This window comes from Salvelinus namaycush, chromosome 12 (assembly GCF_016432855.1).
Source record: "Salvelinus namaycush isolate Seneca chromosome 12, SaNama_1.0, whole genome shotgun sequence".
Classification (NCBI taxonomy): domain Eukaryota; kingdom Metazoa; phylum Chordata; class Actinopteri; order Salmoniformes; family Salmonidae; genus Salvelinus; species Salvelinus namaycush.
In genome coordinates, this window is record NC_052318.1 from 34,866,301 (window position 1) to 34,886,365 (window position 20,065).

Genomic DNA, 20,065 nt, shown 5'->3' on the forward strand with positions numbered 1-20,065 from the left:
CCAACACACAGACACATGTACTCTTAGTACTGTGTAATACATCACCAAGACAATTCAAATATCACTATGAACTCGAGGTGTATACACACACATCTTCATGTTTCACCTCATCCTCTCCACTGCTCAGCTCCGTCTTCACCTTGTGGTACAGATCTAAGATGTCTGTGCAGCTTTGGTCCCTGACAAAAACACACAACAACAAAACAGCTGGTCTTATTTACAGTCAAAACTAGGTTCTTAATGAGTCACCATTTCACAAAGGGGAAATCTACACCATTCATACCCGATGTAGCGGAGGAGCACGTCAGTCACCACCTTGGCTGCTGCCACGATGGGGCTCTGGGGCTCGTTGAAAGTACGGGCGTTGTGCTCGATGTAGCGCACCTCCCACATCAGAGCCGAGATCCTCCTAGGAGAGATGAACATCCCGAGGGGATAAGCTGAGTGAGAGTCACTGATCTCCTCAAACTGGAACATACCCAAGTCCAAATTACAGCTGAGATACAATGGGGCTAACTGGAGGATTAGCAACAACTACAATTGGCTTGAAGGATTATTCCAGTGTGAGTGGTTGGTCTGAGTAGGTTCTGAAGTACTGCAGTGTGTCAGGGTGCAGGCTGAAAGGCCAGTGCTGACCTGTAGAAGCGGTTCTCCAGCCGTCTGCGGATGGTGCTGAGGTCAGTGGGGTAGGCCACTACAGTGCAGTAGAGAGGGTAGTCCCGCAGGTCCACTGGTGACGCAAATGCCTTGGCCAAGTCTACCCAAACACGACACGTCACACGCATTAATCAATACCACGCCATATCCAAGACCACTTCCGACTACAATCGACTGAGACTTAAAAATCAGGGTCACCCTTGGCTCAATTCATCCAATATGACAAGCAGGACTTCCTGTGTGGTACCGGTGACATACCCAGTGTGAGCAGCTCGTCGATGCCAAAGATGACCCTCTGGCAGTCCTCGTCCCGTGTGTGAGCCCCCCACTCCCCCTCTTGGGGGCTGTAGAGGCGAGCCTTCACCTCCTCCTCCGTCACCACCACCCCGTCACCAACATCCTCTGGCAACTCCGCTGGGGGAGGAACACAACATGCCAGTCAGAGAGACCATATTGCGTCATTGGCTGGCTGCTCAGTCTCACTATCAATAACCTAATCTTAAGTATCATACTAAATACAGAGACTGCATGTGTTATGTTAAGTGATTGAGTGTGCTAGCTAGAGGGATATTTGAATGTGTAAATTCTGGCTGCAAACTCAAACTGCATTATCCAGTAGATGGTCTGAGATGGGTGAGGAGCCACTGATAGAAGCAGTGATACTAACCTTCATCAGGAATGGGCTCCATGTCCCAAGGGCTCATCTTCTCCCTCTCGCTATTATCCCACCTAGTGAAGAGAAATCGCAACTTAACATTCAGTATCATAAGACATTAATATTTTCCTCCTATTGGGTGTAAGCTACAGTATGAGCTATCGAGGCAAACACTGACGTACCCCTCCAGACTGTGTAAGCTGAGGTCTACAGTATCATCTCTATCTATTTAACCCAGTGAGATGCAAGGTACACATTGACTCACTTGACAGTGTAGCACTGGAACAGGCTGTCTGGGTACTCTGGCTGGAGTGGCTGATGGTCCTCCACTGAGCCAAACCACCAGGCGTCATCGATGATGCTCCGGAAGCGCATACCTAGCAGGGACAAATCATGCTTGTTTCAGTACATGCTGGTCCGTGAATCACCACACGGATGTATGGGAGCATGAACTGAAACGATACATCCCACAGAACACAAACATGTGGAAGAGTGCACCACATTCCTTACATGGCACACGAACAAAGAGGAGTGTAGGAGATAAACGGGTAGGGGAGTGAACTGGGCACAACCTCTAACAGGCTTGTGTTCTGCATGCTGGAGAGAGGGTGGCAGAGGGAAGCAACACTAACCTGTCTGCCAGTTGTGCTCTTTAGCTTCGTCATAGAACTGCTGAAGCACTAGGAAATCAATGACATCCGGCATGTCATGGTACCTGAGAGAACAAGGACATGTCATTCATTGCTATATTCTTTTCACACAAAAGAATAAGATGGATGACTCACTTTAGGGAGAACGACTCATTGGTCATTTTGCCTGAGATGGGGTGCAGGAAGGCCAGTTTTAGACAACAGAGGGTGGGGGGGCCCACTTCATACTTGATACCAACTACCTTCACAGACTCCTGGTCCTGAATGATGAGAAAACAGACAAAGAGAGAGGGGGTGATAAGAGGAATAAAACACTAGGCCACATTAAAGATATGGAATCCATGAAGGACATACAAAATACATAAAATAACATATAGTAGACAAAGGAAGCAGTGTGAGTAAGTGTTGAGGGTTGGTCTTACCCTGAGGTTAAGCTTGTTCCAGGACTGTTTCTGAGGGTTGATGCTGTAGGCTTTGGCCCTGCGCACCGCCCTGACATAGGCCTGGTGGCCCTGCCTGAAGTACATCAGCTGGTGAGCAATAGGAAGAGAAGGGTCATCATACAGGCCACAATGTCTATCAACTAGGACACAAACCTTGCACTATCGTATAAAATGCGGTAGAGATTAATGTCAAAATGTGAAGATATTTTGTGGGGTACTCTGCTGAACCTCATATGGCCCATCAGGCAGTAGGGTTCCTTACCGCATCACCCATCTGTGGCACAAAAGGCGAGCGTCGGGGGATGGTCTCCATGATCCAGGACGGGGGAAGCCATTCCTCTGCATCACAGCCAGCCAGAGACAGAGACGAACTGGGTTTCTGAGCACAAAGAGACTGGGTTAAACAGTCCGCAATATCACACATGCTAAGGAACTGAAACTTTCCCTCTGTCATTAGGCCTCAGCACATAAACTAGCTACAAGCACTATAGTCTGTATAGCCAGTAACTGAGATACACCATTTTAAAGCAGCCTGTTGGTTGCACCATTCCCTGCACAATGCCCATGTCTCTACTGTACATTCTGTGAGCTCACCTTCTGTTTGGTCTGCTTGGGCTTCTTCTTCTCCTCCGCCCGCTTCCTCCTGGCCTCCTCTCCCTGGCCCTCCGCCTCCTCCGAGCTGCTGGAGCCAACAGGCGGCCGCACCTGCCTTCTGCTGGTACGCTTGGGGGGCTGGAGGTTGATCCCCGCATCAGCTGTCCAATCAGAGTAGTCACTGGAGGAGACACTGAGGGGAAGAAGAGGCGTATGGAAATGTCTATCTTGTAGTGCTGTCAAAATTATTATTTTGTTGTTGGTTAAATCGCATGGGTCTGTAGTTAACTACGATTAATTTAAAATTTTGAAATTGTTCAAATTTGACCCTAATTAAAGATGTTTCAATTTAAAACCCATTCCATTTGGTTGTAGGTATAACATATTTTGATTAGAGGGGAAGAAAACACCAAATAAACGGAGACAATAACATCTCAGCCAGGTCGGATATTAAAGTTCACGAAAAAAATCATACAGCTATCAGATCTAGCATACTTCTAATACATGTTCAACATGAACTAGTCACAAGCTGCTACTGTACTAGAATTGTGATAATTTTCTTTAATCTTTTGACCTGAGAACTACAACAAAAACAGTAGCTAATTGGAATGACTTTAAAAAATTGTGTTGAATCTAGAGCAGAGGCATTCAGCCATGGAATTCTACACATTCTCATTTGGTTAAATAGCTAGCTAACGTTAGCATAACTGGCTAATATTTGCTGTTATCTAAAGAAACGCCTGGGAAAGTGTTTATGGTTGAACTTTGACTGTTTAGGAGATGATAGACATTTACCTGGAACTGCTGTCACTCTGCCACTGTGCTTCCCCATCAGAGGAAGCATCACTGGCCTCTGCCTGCTCCTCTGCCTGTAGACACATGGAAACATGATTAGACCTCCTCTAACATGACAACACCAAGGCCTCTGCTACTTCCAAGAACAACAGACTACAACCCCCCACCTCTCCATCGCTGTCTGAGTCCATCTGGCTGTCAGAGTTCCTCCGCCTATCCACAGGGCGGCGATCTCGTGCTGAGCGGGTCTGGTACGCTGGTGCAGGTCTGGTCTGCTTCTTCTTCTTCCTCTGGGTTCGCCGCAGGGAGCGCTTGCATGGAGCCTGCTCCTCAGTCTACAGGGTGGGAAGGGGTGAGAAGTCGTTAAATGATAGAAAATAAAGTAAAGCTATTGGTATAAACCAGTGGTTCACAAACTTTTTATAGTCCCGTACCCCTTCAAACATTCAACCTCCAGCTGCGTACCCCCTCTAGCACCAGGGTCAGCACTCTCAAATGTTGTTTTTTGCCATCATTGTAAGCCTGCCACACACACACTATACATTTAATAAACATAAGAATGAGTGTGAGTTTGTCACAACCCGGCTCGTGGGAAGTGACAAAGAGCTCTTATAGGACCAGGGCACAAAAAAATAATATAAATCATTTTGCTCTTTATTTATCCATCTTACATATAAAACTTTATTTGTTAATTGAAAATTGTGAATAACTCACCACAGTTTAATGAAAAGGGTGCGCTTGAAAGGATGCACATAACTCTGCAATGTTGGGTTGTATTGGAGAGAGTCTCAGCCTTAAATCATTTTCCACACACAGTCTGTGGCTGTATTTAGTTTTCATGCTAGTGGGGGCTGAGAATCCACTCTCACATAGGTACGTGGTTGCAAAGGGCATCAGTGTCTTAACAGCGCGATTTGCAAAGGCGGGATACTCTGAGCGCAGCCCAATCCAGAAATCCGCCAGTCGCTTCTGATAAAATTCTCACAGAACCGCTTGTTGCAATTTCGATGAGGCTCTCTTGTTCAGATATCGGTAAGTGGACTGGAGGCAGGGCATGAAAGGGATAACTAATCCAGTTGTTTGTGTCATCCGTTTCGGGAAAGTACCTGCGTAAATATCCTCTCCTGTTGTCCTGGTTTCCAGTGGTTTGCAGAAGAGGATGTCTTCCTTAATTGACCCCCCATAAACGTAACGGACATATACCAGAAGCTGTGCCAGGTCAACCTCGTCTGTTGACTCATCCAGCTGTAAAGCATAGAATTCACTGGCTTGTATGTGAAGCAGTAATTGTTTCAAAACATCTCCTGCCATGTCACTGATGCATCGTGAAACTGTTGTTTGATGAAGACATTGTCTGTATAGTCTTTTTGGCCTGTTCCCCCAGAATTGTTCCACCCATAGCTGCGGCAGCAGGAAGAATTAAGTCCAATAGTATGGGGCTTGCCTGTCCTAGCCACTTGGTAGCTCATCATATAAGACGCTTCTAGCCCCTTCTTATTAATGGTGTCTGTTGCTTTTATACATGTATTATTACTCGAAAGTAGTCTTAATTATCGCTCAAAAAACTTCCGTGGCTTATTTTTCAAATTGGCATGTTTTGTTTCTAAATGTCTGTGCAAGAGCGAAGGTTTCATCGAGTTGTGAGATAATACTTTTGCACATATAACACACTGTGGCTGAGGAAAGGCACTACTCCCAATATAAGTGAACCCCAAATCAATGTAGTTCTCATCATATTTGCGCCTCTTCGATGGTCCAACGTCCCCGTCTGTTGTTCGTTGCTTTCCCGGGTAAGGGGTCAGTAGCTCTTCGGCTGCATCAGATTCACAAATGTCAGTGTCCATGCTAGCTGGGCTAACAACAAATGTGGAATTACTGATGCTAGCATTGGATGTGCTTGTGGCAGCAGAACAACTTGTGTCAACAGGTGCAGGTGTAGTACTGCAGAATGAGCAGCAGCTACGTTTGGCTACATATGGACCGTTAGTGGAATTCCCTAGAGAGAGTAACGGTTAATGTGATTGGATGTTAATTATTTGACTAGGCTACCTGTATTTGACATTGTGTTGTTATTTCGCTGAACACTAGATGGTTTAATTTTATTTTTGGCATTGAAACAAGGCTACTCAGGCGAGAGAAAAAAACTCACCTAAATGTATAGCCCCTTTGGAAAATATAAATGGACTGATTGAAAATGTGAAGAAATTTATTATTTTAATTTTATTTATATTATTGTAAAAAATACATATATGTGAATCAAATTTTTATTTGGCGTACCCCAGTTTGGGAATACCTGGTATAAATCAACAAAGGGAAGGGGAAATTTGTTCTGAAAGAGATAGAGAGCTGTGGGACAGTAGTGTAGAGTCTCACCTTAGGAGCACTGAGTACAGGTTTCCTCCTCCTCTCTGTGTTGTAGAGGGAACACTCCACCTCACCTTTTGCCCGCCTGGTCTCCTCCATCACCCTACACAACACAAACACACAGATTCAGTCAGCCACTGGGGGATATCTACCTAGGCAATCTTACAAACAGTCCTAGGCACAAATTTAAGAGGATGGACAGGAATGGTTAGAACAGAAGGTTCAAGGCCATCTCAGGTAGGCTCTCTGGTTAGTTAGCCAGTCAGTCAGTCTCACCGGAGGACCCCTTGCTGGACTTCGTTGACAACCACCCTCCTGCTCCAGGCCAGCAGGTCCCTCTCCGTGGCCATCTGACTGCGAGGGGCGTTGTGGTGCATTTGACGCACCCCCTCCACCTGACCACTCCTCCTCAGGCCCACGTTAGGGGGCGATCCCACTACCTCTGCTCCCTCAACAGCTGCAAATGAGGGAAAACATTCAACTTGAATTCATGACTACAACATCTGAAATCCAATATGCAGATTCATGGGGCATCCCCGTATGTACATTGAACAAAAATACAAAATGCAACAATTTCAAAGATTTTACTGAGTTACAGTTCATATAAGGAAATAAATCAATTGACTATCCTGCAGGTAAAGAAGCCGGATGTGGAGGTCTTGGCTTGGCGTGGGTACACGTGGTCTGCATTTGTGAGGCCAGTTGGACATACTGCCAAATTCTCTAAAACGACGTTGGAGGCAGCTTATGGTAGGCTAATGAACATTCAATTCTCTGGCAACAGCAATGCCAATTGCACGCTCCCTCAAAACTTGAGACATCTGTGGCATTGTGTAGTGTGACAAAACTGCACATTTTGGAGTGGTGTTTTATTGTCCCCAGCACAAACAGGGAGGTAAACAAATTTGTGCCCAAAATTTGAGAGAAATAAGCTTTTTGTGCTGTGCGTATGGACAATTTCTGTGATATTTATTTCAGCTCATGAAACATGGGACCAACACTGTACACGTTGTGTTTATATTTTTGTTCAGTATAAATATGGTTACATGAGACTGACACGTACCACCCTCTCCTTCAGGCACTCCATCTTGGTCCCGCCTCTCATCCGGTTGGTCCTGCAACTGTCTGATCAGGACATCCAAAGGGCTTTCTCCGTGACCCTCCTCTGCCGTTTGCTGGCCGATCACCTGCTCCACCACCTCACCATCACCTAAGCAACAGAGAAGTAGGTTAGCAATCCCAATGTTACTCACATTTTGATTCCAGAGCCTGGTAAAGAATTATTGTTGAAACCACTAAGAAACATTGGTAAGGTTTACCATTCGCCATGTAGCCAAGCTGGGGCACCAGATGCTCATCCTTGCAACTCTCCCTGCCGGGCACCAGGCGCTGGTAGTGGGTGGGGTGGGGGTTACCGTCCACATCCACAAGGAAGGGAGGGGGCATAAGGTGGGGCGCCTGCTGGGTCTGCTCGTCCAGGACAAAGTTATTGGCGTCTCGGATTAGCGGCCTGAAGTCAGTGTGGAAGAACATTTGGTCAGGAATCTAGAGGAAGGATATGGAGGAAGAGATTTGTTATTCTGTGTAACATTTTCACTTTACAAGCGATACGATAACATGTCACTTACACATCTTTATCCAAATGAGCCACGTGGAGAGACCAGAGACTCACCTTCTCATAGGGTCTGCTGCAGCCAAAGCCAAAGATGAGCAGGTGGCCATGGGAGTCAGTGCAGGCAAAATGTTGTCCATCAGCTGAGAACTTACAGTCAAATACAGCTCCGTGACCTTGGCCCTCAATCTGAGACAGAGAGAGAAAGGCTTGTATGAATGTCTGCCAGGGTAAAACACAGCCACCAACACAGTCACCATGTAATCAATCTCCACCATGTTGAAGAAGTTGCGGATCTTGGATCCCTTGGAGAGGTCCCACATGTAGATGTTGCCGTCGTGGCCGGCAGAGAGCATGATGCGGTGGTCAAAGGGGTGGGCCTCCAGGACAAACACCTCATCATCATGACCCTGGAGGAGGAACAGCACATTCAGTCGTAACAGGTCTCACTCACTGAAGAGACCAGAAACATACAGGTAACTGCCAAAACAAAATAAATACTTGAGTAAATGAGGGATACAAAGTATATTGAAAGCAGGTGCTTCCAAACAGGTGTGGTTCCTGAGTTAATTAAGCAATGAACATCCCATCATGCTTATGGTCATGTGATAAAATTCCCAGTTGCCCATTATTTTGGCTACCATGGCTAGAAGAGATCAAATCAAATCAAATTTTATTTGTCACATACACATGGTTAGCAGATGTTAATGCGAGTGTAGCAAAATACTTGTGCTTCTAGTTCTGACAATGCAGTAATAACCAACGAGTAATCTAACCTAACAATTCCACAACTACTACCTTATACACACAAGTGTAAAGGGGTAAAGAATATGTACATAAAGATATATGGATATAAGTCTCAGTGACTTTGAAAGAGATTCTGGAGTGGCGCCTGAGACAACATTTTCCACCACCATCAACAAAACACCAAATGATGGAATTTCTTGTGGAAGAAGAGTGTAGCATTCCTTTAATAGAGTTCCAGACACTTGTAGAATCTATGCCAAGGCGCATTGATGGTGTTCTGGCAGCTCATGGTGGCCCAATGCCCTACTAAGATACTATGTTAGTGGTTCCTTTATTTTGGCAGTTACCTGTATCTAGTATGTACAGTACCAGTCAAACGTTTTTACACACCTACTCATGCAAGGGTTTTTCTTAATTTTTTACTATTTTCTACATTGTAGAATAATACCGAATACATCAAAACTATGAAATAACACATATGTAGTAACCAAAAAGTGTTAACAAATCAAAATATATTTTAGATTCTTCAAAGTAGCCACCCTTTGCCTCGATGACAGCTTTGCAAACTCTTGGCATTCTCTCAACCAGCTTCACCTGGAATGCTTTTCCAACAGTCTTGAAGGAGTTCCCACATATGCTGAGCACTTGTTGGCTGCTTTTCCTTCACTCTGCGGTCCAACTCATTCCAAACCATCTCAATTGGGTTAAGGTCAGGTGATTGTGGAGGCCAGATCATCTGATGCAGCACTCCATCACTCTCCTTCTTGGTCATATAGCCCTTACACAGCCTGGCGGTGTGTTGGGTCATTGTCCTGTTGTAAAACAAATGATAGTCCCACTAAGCCCAAACCAAATGGGATGGCGTATTGCTACAGACTTCTGTGGTAAGCCATGCTGGTTAAGTGTGTCTTGAATTCTAAATAAATCACTGACAGTGTCACCAGCAAAGCACCCGCACACCTCCTCCTCCATGCTTCACCGTGGGAACCACATATGCAGAGATCTGTTCACCTACCCTGCGTGTCACAAAGACACGGCGGTTGGAACCAAAAATCTCAAATTTGCACTCATCAAACCAAAAAGGACAGATGTTTCTTGGCCCAAGCAAGTCTCTTCTTATTATTGGTGTCCTTTAGTAGTGGTTTCTTTGCAGCAATTCGACCATGAACGCCTGATTCACACAGTCTCCTCTGAACAGTTGATGTTGAGATGTGTCTGTTACTTGAACTCTGTGAAGCATTTATTTGGGCTGCAATTTCTGAGGCTTGTAACTCTAATGAACTTATCATCTGCAGCAGAGGTAACTCTGGGTCTTCCTTTCCTGTGGCGGTCCTCATGAGAGACAGTTTCATCATAACGCTTGATGGTTTTTGCGACTGCACTTGAAGAAACTTTCAAAGTTCTTGAAATGTTCCAGATTTACTGACCCTTAAAGCACGCCTGGGCAAAGCCCGGCCCGGGGGCGTATGCAGCCAGATTCAATATGACCCATGGAATCATGCTCAGATCAAAGAATTTGCGATAGTAAAGTTTAGAAAAACATTTGTTATTCAAATTAAAAGCACAATGAATACTCGCCTTTGTGTAATGATTTAACTCCCACCGCTTGTGGGACATTTATTTTGAAGACACGTATAAATAACAACTGCACGAGGACAGACAGTGACTGACAGGCTGACACACACGTCACAATTATAAATAGTAGCTAGCAAGAAATTGCGCAAAAGTTAGTTTTTCAAAGAAAAGGAAAGCAGACAATGAATGTAGGCTGGACATTGAAATATTTCTTTATTGGGGTATCAGGGAAAGCTGTGTGCTTAGTGTGCAAAGAGAGCATCGCTGTCTTGAAAGACTACAACTTGTCCCGACACTTCCAGACGAAGCATGCAGAGAAATATAGGAATATGTCTTCTGAGCAGAGGGCCAGTGCATCGAAATAGTTGCTTTCTCAGTTGCAAAAGCAGCAAAGACTTTTTACAAAACTGCATTCAGCAAACGACAGAATTGCGAGAGCTAGCTATTTACTGTCCCACAAAATTGCTAAACATAGCAAGCCATTTGATGAGGGCGAATTCATTAAAGAATGTTTAATTGACTCTGCAGCAACACTTCTCACCGACAAGAAAGTGCTGTTTGAAAAATGTTTCCCTGTCAAGACGAACAGTGACACGGCGTGTTGAGGACATCGCAGAGAATATGTAACAACAATTGAAAGACAGGTGAAATCCTTTACCTTATTTCTCCTTGGCCCTGGATGAGAACAGTGATGCACGTGACACGGTGCAGTTGTCGATATTCTTACCGAGGCATAACCCCAGACTTTGAAATGACAGAGGCGCTTGCTTCAGTGCAGTCAATGAAGAGCACAACCACAGAGAAAGATTTATTGGAGGAGGTTAATAAGTGTGTGGCAAAGCTGGGACTGAGTTTTGAAAAGTTATCCAGTTTGACCACTGATGGGTGCCCAAACGTGACAGGAAAAAACATTGGCCTTTTTAAAAAGATACAAGATGAAGTAGCTGAGCTGAACCCAGATCAGAAAATAATTTTCCTGCATTGCATTTTTCATCAGGAGGTGCACTGAAAATGAGCCATGTTGTGGATACAGTGACTAAAGTGGTAAACTTCAATAGAGCAAAATGTTTAAACCACAGGCAGGTTGGCTCACTGCTGGAAGAGAGAGTGAGGTCATGCAGATCTCCCCCACCACACAAACGTGAGATGGCTGAGTTTGGGGAAGGAACTTAAAAGGGTGTGGGACCTGAAGTTGGAGATTGCGGAGTTTTTTCAAATGAAAGGAAAATTTGGATTTCCCTCAACTGCAAGATAAAGAATGGTTGGCTGATTTTGCCTTCACCGTGGACATCATGGCCCTCATAAATGAACTGAATTCCAAACTACAAGGGAAGGGCCTTTTTGCACATCAGATGTACAGCCTTGTCAAAGCCTTCAAGGGAAAATTACTCCTCCTGACCCGCCAAGTAGAAGCCAACAATCTCACCCACCTTCCGACACTACTAGTCTGTTCGCTATCAGATGACCAGCGGGAGAAGTATACATTGCTGCTGCGTGCTTTGAACGGTGAGTTTTCAAAGTGTTGGAAAATGACATGCTGTTGGTTTCCTCTCCTTTCACCTTCAATGTGGATAACGCTCCCACTGACCTGCAACTTGAGCTTATAGATCTTCAGTCTGATGTGATTGGATAACTATTCAAAACAATGTCACTGACGAGGTTCTATGCATCTCTCGATGAACAAAATGCTCCAAATATTAGGAGTCATGCTCAGAAGATGTTTGTACTGTTTGGGTCAACCTATGTATGTGAACAGACATTTTAAGTGATGAAATATAACAAGTCAAGGCACAGATCATCTCTTACTGACTCTCACCTCTCAGCAATCCTGTGCATAGCGACGTCAGAAACTATACCTGACTTCACTGCTCTAGTCAATGCCCATCAGAGACTTCACTGCTCTAGTCAATGCCCATCAGAGACTTCACTCCTCACACTGATTGAGTAGTTTAAATGTAATGTTGAGCTCTCGTTCTTGTTGTGTTTTTGTGCATATCCGTTAAGAGTTCTGTATAAATCACACCTTCATGGTCGAATTTCTGCAAACCACTACTAAAGGACACCAATAATAAGAAGAGCCTTGCTTGGGCCAAGCACCAGCAATGGACATTATACCAGTGGAAATCTGGAGTCCAAATTGGAGATTTTTGGTTCCAACCGCCGTGTCTTTGTGAGATGCAGTGTGTGTGAACGGACGAGCTCCGCATGTGTATTTCCCACCGTAAAGCATGGAGGAGGAGGTGTTATGGTGTGGGGGTGCTTTGCATTCCTCGTGAAGCTGGTTGAGAAAATGCCAAGAGTGTGCAAAGCTGTCATCAAGGCAAAGGGTGGCTGTTGAAGAATCTGTTTAACACTTTTTTACTTACTACATGATTCCATGTGTTATTTCATTGTTTTGATGTCTTCACCATAGAAAATAGTAAAAACAGGAGACAGACATCTACTCACAGACAACACATGCAGAAGCTGGCCCGTGGTGGAGCTCCAGACTTTGAGCAGGTAGTTAGAGACTGCTGTGACAACCGTGCGGTCACCACGGTCCCAGGCCACCATTGTCGGCACCAGCTTGGTCTTGTCCTCGCCATTCACAACAGCAGTCCTGCGACAATCGTATACGTTAAATACATGCCAACCACTTACTAATGAGACAGAAACATAAACCCATTTGCTGCTGCACAGACGGAAATGCTGCTGCACAGATGTCAATTCTGGACACTATTGCAGCTGGACAGCATTGTCTTACCCCGGCAGTCTAGTGGCTATGTCCAGAGTAATGCTCTTCCACTCCTGCTGCTGGTAATGCCATATCCTGACTGTGCCGTCACGACTACCACTCACAAACCTCAGGCTGGGACCAGACACAGCAGTTAGAGGCCACACAGCAACAAATCAAAATCTTTTTATCTAAGTAAAGAGACAATTGCACACACTAACCTGTAACTGTTGTTACAAAACTGGACCACCACAACTTTGTCCTGGAAGAAGAGGTAGGAGTTAACAGAAGGAGTAGTGAGAAACAAACTTTGAACAGTGTAAGTGCTCTGTGATCTAGCTCCATTGATTCTTCTGTCTCCTCTCTCGCTCTTATGTCTGTCGCTCTCCATCTCTGTTCTTCTCTGCTCTGTGTCTTACCATGTGAGAGTCCAACTCAGAGAGCTTCATGGGTGTTTCAGAGCCAAGGTAATACACCCTGATTACATGATCCGTGCTGCCTGTGGCCAGGAACATCCCACCTGATTCAAAGAGCAACGGAACAACACGTAAGTACATTAAACTAACAAACAGATCTAGTTCAGTGGCTTTGTGAAAACTTGCCTTGATCAAATAGTCATTTGAATTGAGTAATTAACTCCATAATTCAGTGAAAAGGTGAAGTGGAATAAATGTAATGCAAAGCATGTTGTTTATTAGTGGCCACCTACCACAGCTGAAGGAGGAGGTGGAGATCTGGACCCCAGGCCTTGACCGCTCAATGAACTTGACTGGCCGGTCACTGAGGAGGAATCAGAACGCAATACAGGTTAGGTTCACCTAGACCACAAAACAACTGATCTGTTGAAAATAAAGAAACCATCGCATTCTCATCCCATCCTTTTGCCTCAGACAAACTCTGCTGTCCAACACTTACACGAACTTCATGCTGAGCGAGTGCCATTGCCAGAAACACACCATGCCGTCTGCTCCGGTGGAGGCCAGGTACCGCATTGGTCCTTTAACCGCCGGACAAAACTGAAGAGGACAGGGGGTGTCACACACATTTCTCAAGCAGAAAGGGTCACAAAATGACATTGTCAAAAACCAACAGGTTTCATGCAAGATATTTCACATGGCAGAAGGTAAATTCCTGAATATTGAAGGGAGTAACTAGGTTCTTATTGCTTAGTCCTGAGGGCTGTCCTGACCTGTATGGAGGTGATGGAGGCTGCATGGCCCTGCAGCACAGTGATGGGGGCGCAGGTGCGCAGGCACCACACTCTGATGACCTTGTCACAGCTGGCTGAGGCGATTAGCGTGTTGTCGTAGTTCACCGCCATGTCAGAGATCTCGGCCGCGTGGCCACGCAGGGTGGACAGCAGCCGGCCATCATCTGTGGACCATATCTTTACCAGACAGTCATCAGAACCCTGGAAGGAGAGGGGTCACGATGAGACACCGGCAGCATAGAGACTGACACACTTCAGAGGGAACTGACAACAACTGTCTTTGGTATTCCTTCTCTCCTCTTTTGTCAGACTCTTACTGTAAATATCCGTCTGCCACTGCGGTCGAAAGCCACACAGTACACAGAGGACAGGTGGCCCAGGATGCGCCTGTGCATCTTCACATGCTGATAGGTGTAGGATGGCAGAGCATGGCCAAAGCGGGCAGTGCCAGTAGCCTGGCGAGCACCCATGATGGACACTAGACGGCGAGAGAGTAGAGGTCAGTTGAGCGGAGGTAAAATTATTTACAAACACTTAAATATGTATTGTTCTGTAGTGTTACCAATAGTTTACGTGTTTCAGGGATATATGTTTATTAACAGTATACTGTGAGATTCAACTAATCTACTTACCCAGAGTCAGATGAACTCGTGGACACTAATTTTGTCTTGGTGTGAAGTATGAAGGAAGTTAGAGGGTACCTTTGCTGGCGTACCTGTAGACTTCTAGTCATTGTGCTAATGCCAGTTAACATTGGCTCGCGAAACTACCTCTAACTTCCTTCATACTGCACGCAGAGCCATAGAAATGGTGTCTACGAGTTCATCTGATTCAGGCTTAATTGCCAGAATTTCGCAATTTTCCTTTTGAAAGCACAGCTTACCGATGCTGGGGGGCTTCCCAAAGCTGACTGGTGGTTCTGGGGGGCGACCCCGGTGGAGCGCAGCAACAGCAGTTCCGCTCCATTCTGTGTGGCTACAACCTAACAGACAAAAAAGAAGGCATGATTCTAAAGCATTACAGACTGTATGACCTGGGACATTTATGCTGCATCTGTGTAACCAAATACCTATGTAGGGATTATGACATTAGTTAGTCTTTGATAGTGAGAGAGAGAGAGAAACAGTGAAGAGACGGGAGCTCACTTTTAGCTGTGCGAAGCAAAGACTGCCTTCCCAAGCCCAGGAGGGTTTGGACCCCAGGGACACTAGGTGGGGCCTCCTTGTCTATGAGAGGACCTATCTGCTGGCATACTCTCAGCAGGTAGTCTGCAGGGATGTGCTGGTTCAAGATCACCTGTGGACACATGAGGGAAAACAGTCATCAGATAGACCTGTGTGAGTGGAATCAGTAGTGAAACGTCATCAAAGCAACATCAATATACAGGGATATGGTCACATTCCGAGCCACTTAGATATCTTACATTTACAACCTACATGTCAATACAGTGAAGACTCATCATCATAGGTTAGATGTTATGTTCTGTCAGTAAAACATTCACACGGTAGGTCAGAAAGTACAGTGTGAGCACAAAATATGCAACTCCAAATTAAGGCCTCTTTACACCATGGCTGGGGTCAATTCGAATGGAAAGCAGTCCATTTTTAGGAAGTAATCTTAAATAATTCTAAATGAGAAAAAGCGCCATCTATTTTAAATTACTTCAATAAATGGAGGCGTAAAAGCAATTTATTTCAAAAGGTTTTCAATTTTGGATTTTTAAATTAGCATCACTTCCTGCCTTCGAATGGACCCCAGTCCTGCTTTACACTTCACTACTTTGATGACACATACGAGTTCCAGGAAAGATACTTTCGTAGTGTAAAGAGACGGAGTTAAATTCAAATCTCGAGAGATGTCTCCCATACTACCTCGGGACATCTACACCATATACCCACCCCATGAGTTGTATAGTGTAAAGACAATGGCTCTCCCTCACCATGTCCCTGCAAGTATTAACTTTATTACCTTAATACCAGTATTTCTGCTCTGTTAGCCAAAGTGAAAAGTAAAGGCTTTTCAAATAACCACATGTGAATCTTGGTTTAGATGAGAAATTCCTGTATAGTTTGAATTTCTATCCTTATTTTGTTTGTCTATATACTGTGGTATTTACGGTACACTAATAGGTGCACACACACCATGTAAAGTGTTGGTCCCATGTTTCATGAGCTGAAATAAAAGATCCCAGAAATGTTTCATACCACAAAAGCTTATTTCTCTAAAATGTTGTGCACAAATTTGTTTACATCCCTGTAAGTGAGCATTTTATCCTTTGCCAAGATAATCCATCCACCTGACAGGTGTGGCATATCAAGAAGCTGATTAAACAGCATGATCCTTACACAAGTGCACCTTGTGCTGGGGACAATAAAAGTCCACAAAAAATGTGCAGTTTTGCCACAACACCACAGATGTGCAATTGGCATGCTGACTGAACGGATGTCCACCAGAGGTGTTGCCAGATAATTTAATGTTAGTTTCTCTACCATAAGCCACCTCCAACGTTGTTTTAGAGAATTTGGCAGTACGTCCAACTGGCCTCAGAACCACATGTAACCACGCCAGCCCAGGACCTCCACATCCGGCTTCTTCACCTGCGGGATCGTCTGAGACCAGTCACCCGGACAGCTGATGAAACTGAGGAGTATTTCTGTCTGTAATAATAATCCCTAGTGAGTGTGCCTATACCCTTCCAGGCCTACCCATGGCTGCGCCCCTGCCCAGTCATGTGAACTCTATAGATTAGGGACATTTTTTTTTATTTCAATTGACTGATTTCCTTATATGAACTGCAACTCTGTGAAATCGTTGCATTTATATTTTTGTTGAGTATAGTTCAATTCAACATTTGCTACATTGCGTGACAGTTTGTACTGAACACCATGTTTCCCCAAGATGGTACGCATCATTCTTCAACAGCCTTTTTGAGGTACATTTGCTTCTGTTTGGTGGGTGTGGCCTGATCAATATGGGTGTGACCATTTGAAATCGCAAAACTCAACACACACACCATACAATCAATCTCCCTCTGGGCCACCATAATTGCACCGTTCAACTGGTCGTTCAGTACCGTTTCCGTTGAATTAAACACTGAACCCCATTTTGTCGTATTGAATGCACCCCAGGAATGTGGCTTTGGTCACACCACATCAAAGGCTAATGTAAGGATAGTGTAAACAGAAAAGTTGTACATCTGATGTTGGAGATAGATCTGCTGAACAATTCATCAAATGGCCATCTGGACTGTTTACACTGACAACCCCCCCTTGGTTTTTACACTGCTGCTACTCACTGTTAATTATCTATGCATAGTCACTTTACCCCTACCTACATGTACAAATTACCTTGACTAACCTGTACCCCCACACATTGACTCAGTACTATTACCCCCTGTATATAGCCTCTGTTATTGTATCATGTTACTTTTTATTTTAAAAATTTACTTTAGTTTATTTCGTAAATGTTTTCTTAACTGCATTGTTGGTTAAGGGCTTGTAGTAAGCATTTTACGGCAAGGTTATATTCGGTGCATGTGACAAATGAAATTTGATTTGATCTTGACTTCAAAAGTGCAGTTGTTTTCGCATTTTGGATTCAGGGTTCTCCCCAAAGAATGCAAAAAATCCTGGGGTGAAACATGACATTAATATGCCCTCTATAACAAGTCATACAGTTTTAAACAGGTAGTTGTTGCCTGTATGAATTTAGTTAGTACAGACAGTCAGACAAAGTGAGCGATCTCGACAGCCAAGGCCAATCAGAATCACCCTCCTCTTCTCCCCCTCAAATAGTAACTGCGATTTCATTGGCTGTATGCGAAGATTGACGTTCTCCAAGCCTTTGTACAGCCTCGTTCTGTTTGCCCTCGTTTAACCCCTCCTCTTTGCACACACACACAAAACGGCAATAAAATGTTTATATTTGGTCAGAAATTAAGTAATCAAATGCCGGCTATTACTACAACGCACAGTTAGTGTGTTATTTTCACACCATCATCCATCAATTAAATCAAAAGATTTAAAAGCCGGGAAATATTGATATAAAAAAGTACCTATATTATTGAAAACGGTTACTGGACTGATAATATAGCCGTTTAAGAACTTATAATAACACTCACCCAGTCTTGGAAGTTTCGTTTGTATTGTTTGCCGTCCCAACTCCATCGTTTCGGGATCAACTAGAAGGGAGACGCGCGGTTAAATAATTGTATCAAACCACAAATACAATAATGTATTTGATATACTGTTAATGCCTCTATCAATAAAGGTATACCATGCCAATAAAAATAGAAAGCAGTCAATATCGCGGAAACGAGACGTGAGAACAAGCTAATACAGACAAGAGCGGCGCAGCTTACCTCATACTCTTCTAGTTCCTCAACCAGTATCTATGGAGAGACAGTTGCTAGTATTTATCACACATTCAGCCCTATTTAGCTAGTTAGCAATTGTAGCTATCAAAGTTATTGATATAACTTGTCATTCGTACCTGTGCCGATTTTTTACACGGTCCCGACTGGAGAAATCTAGCAATGAGGTAATACAATTCTGAAAATGCAGAGGCGCATTAATTAGCCATTCAATAGCTAAGCTATCCAGGTAGCTAACTAGCCAGCTAACATTAGCTAACTAGTTAGCTAGGCTAACTGATACAAGCCCTAAACTGTGTTTGGGTTCATATTTTAATAGAGAAATAAACACTCAGCACCCACCAGCTTCGATTTCTGAACACTGTTCTTCTGCCATCACTTGATAAGAACACCGACATTTGATTCATTAATGTGTATTTGTAGAATAGCCACAATAATTATTTCCACAGCAGGCAGCGTTCGGCCTTTTCCTTTCTCAAGCTAGCTAGCTAGCTAGCTAGCTATCTCACCGCCTTGTGCTTTGTTAGCGCCCTCCTGCGACCAATGAGAGCAAATCTGCAATTCCAGCACGAGCCACTTGGTGTCCATACCACCTGGTTTTGGAGGGCAGGTCATACAGTACTTAGCCCTTGATCATGATTACTCTCAGTTCCATTGCATTACATATAAGATTAAAAGTAATTGGATGAAGGCCTCTTCTGTATGGGGGAGTTTCGTTAAGAGCCCCGCCGCTCATTCTGAACATTAACACGCATTGCTTGTGGTAAGCAGAAATGTCTAAGATTTTACTGAGTTACATACAGTTCATTTAAGGAAATCAGTCAATTGAAATAAATTAATTAGGCCCTAATCTATGGATTTCACATGACTGGGAATACAGATATGTATCTGTTGGTCACAGATACCTTAAAAAACGACTAGTAGGGCGTGGATTAGAAAACCAGTCAGTACCTGGTGTGACCACCATTTGCCTCATGCAGGGTGACACATCTCCTTCGCATAGAGTTGATCAGGCTGTTGATTGTGGCCTGTTGAATGTTGTTCCACTCTTCAATGGCAGTGCGAAGTTGCTGGATATATAGTTGGTACTGGAACACGCTGTCTTACACGTCGATCCGGAGCATCCCAAACATGCTCAATGGGTGACATGTCTGGTGAGTATTCAGGCCATGAAAGAACTGGGACATTTTCAGCTTCCAGGAATTGTGTACAGATCCTTGCGACATGGGGCTGTGCATTATCATGCTGAAACATGATGTGATGGTGGTGGATGAATGGGGCGACAATGGGCCTCAGGATCTCGTCACGGTACGTCTGTGCATTCAAATTGCCATTGATAAAATGCAATTGTGTTCATTGTCCGTAGCTTATGCCTGCCCATACCATAACCCCACCGTCACCATGGGGCACACTGTTTACATTGTTGATGTCAGCAAACCGCTCGCCAACACGACACCATCTGCCCTGTACAGTTGAAACCGGGATTCATCTGTGAAGAGCACACTTCTCCAGCATGCCAGTGGCCATCGAAGTTGAGCATTTGCCCACTGAAGTCTGTTACGACGTCGAACTGCTATCAGGTCAAGACCCTGGTGAAGATGACAAGCACGCAGCTAATCTTCTCTGAAACGGTTACCCACAGTTTCATCAGCTGTCCGGGTGGCTGGTCTCAGATGAT

General features: G+C 44.4%; 1 protein-coding gene across 1 annotated transcript in view; it reads right to left on the reverse strand.

Moving 5' to 3' along the window:
- LOC120057165 (bromodomain and WD repeat-containing protein 3-like) overlaps nucleotides 1-18,901 on the reverse strand; it is a 28,797-nt gene extending 9,896 nt beyond the window's left edge. Inside the window, exons 1-33 of the mRNA XM_039005637.1 lie at nucleotides 18,730-18,901; nucleotides 18,507-18,565; nucleotides 18,376-18,405; nucleotides 18,136-18,195; nucleotides 15,161-15,311; nucleotides 14,899-14,997; nucleotides 14,333-14,493; nucleotides 13,995-14,216; nucleotides 13,721-13,821; nucleotides 13,515-13,585; nucleotides 13,225-13,325; nucleotides 13,027-13,067; nucleotides 12,836-12,940; nucleotides 12,541-12,691; nucleotides 8,046-8,180; nucleotides 7,831-7,959; nucleotides 7,478-7,703; nucleotides 7,222-7,368; nucleotides 6,435-6,615; nucleotides 6,168-6,261; nucleotides 3,962-4,129; nucleotides 3,795-3,868; nucleotides 3,000-3,192; nucleotides 2,668-2,784; nucleotides 2,385-2,492; nucleotides 2,098-2,222; nucleotides 1,945-2,027; nucleotides 1,578-1,689; nucleotides 1,325-1,386; nucleotides 916-1,071; nucleotides 637-757; nucleotides 284-409; nucleotides 107-179 (exon numbers count right to left, since the gene is read on the reverse strand). Coding sequence (XP_038861565.1) covers nucleotides 107-179; nucleotides 284-409; nucleotides 637-757; nucleotides 916-1,071; nucleotides 1,325-1,386; nucleotides 1,578-1,689; nucleotides 1,945-2,027; nucleotides 2,098-2,222; nucleotides 2,385-2,492; nucleotides 2,668-2,784; nucleotides 3,000-3,192; nucleotides 3,795-3,868; nucleotides 3,962-4,129; nucleotides 6,168-6,261; nucleotides 6,435-6,615; nucleotides 7,222-7,368; nucleotides 7,478-7,703; nucleotides 7,831-7,959; nucleotides 8,046-8,180; nucleotides 12,541-12,691; nucleotides 12,836-12,940; nucleotides 13,027-13,067; nucleotides 13,225-13,325; nucleotides 13,515-13,585; nucleotides 13,721-13,821; nucleotides 13,995-14,216; nucleotides 14,333-14,493; nucleotides 14,899-14,997; nucleotides 15,161-15,311; nucleotides 18,136-18,195; nucleotides 18,376-18,405; nucleotides 18,507-18,565; nucleotides 18,730-18,763 — 3,816 coding nt within the window. The 5' untranslated portion in view covers nucleotides 18,764-18,901. The remainder of the gene's footprint in view (nucleotides 1-106; nucleotides 180-283; nucleotides 410-636; nucleotides 758-915; nucleotides 1,072-1,324; nucleotides 1,387-1,577; nucleotides 1,690-1,944; nucleotides 2,028-2,097; nucleotides 2,223-2,384; nucleotides 2,493-2,667; nucleotides 2,785-2,999; nucleotides 3,193-3,794; nucleotides 3,869-3,961; nucleotides 4,130-6,167; nucleotides 6,262-6,434; nucleotides 6,616-7,221; nucleotides 7,369-7,477; nucleotides 7,704-7,830; nucleotides 7,960-8,045; nucleotides 8,181-12,540; nucleotides 12,692-12,835; nucleotides 12,941-13,026; nucleotides 13,068-13,224; nucleotides 13,326-13,514; nucleotides 13,586-13,720; nucleotides 13,822-13,994; nucleotides 14,217-14,332; nucleotides 14,494-14,898; nucleotides 14,998-15,160; nucleotides 15,312-18,135; nucleotides 18,196-18,375; nucleotides 18,406-18,506; nucleotides 18,566-18,729) is intronic.
- Nucleotides 18,902-20,065: the final 1,164 nt, after the last annotated feature.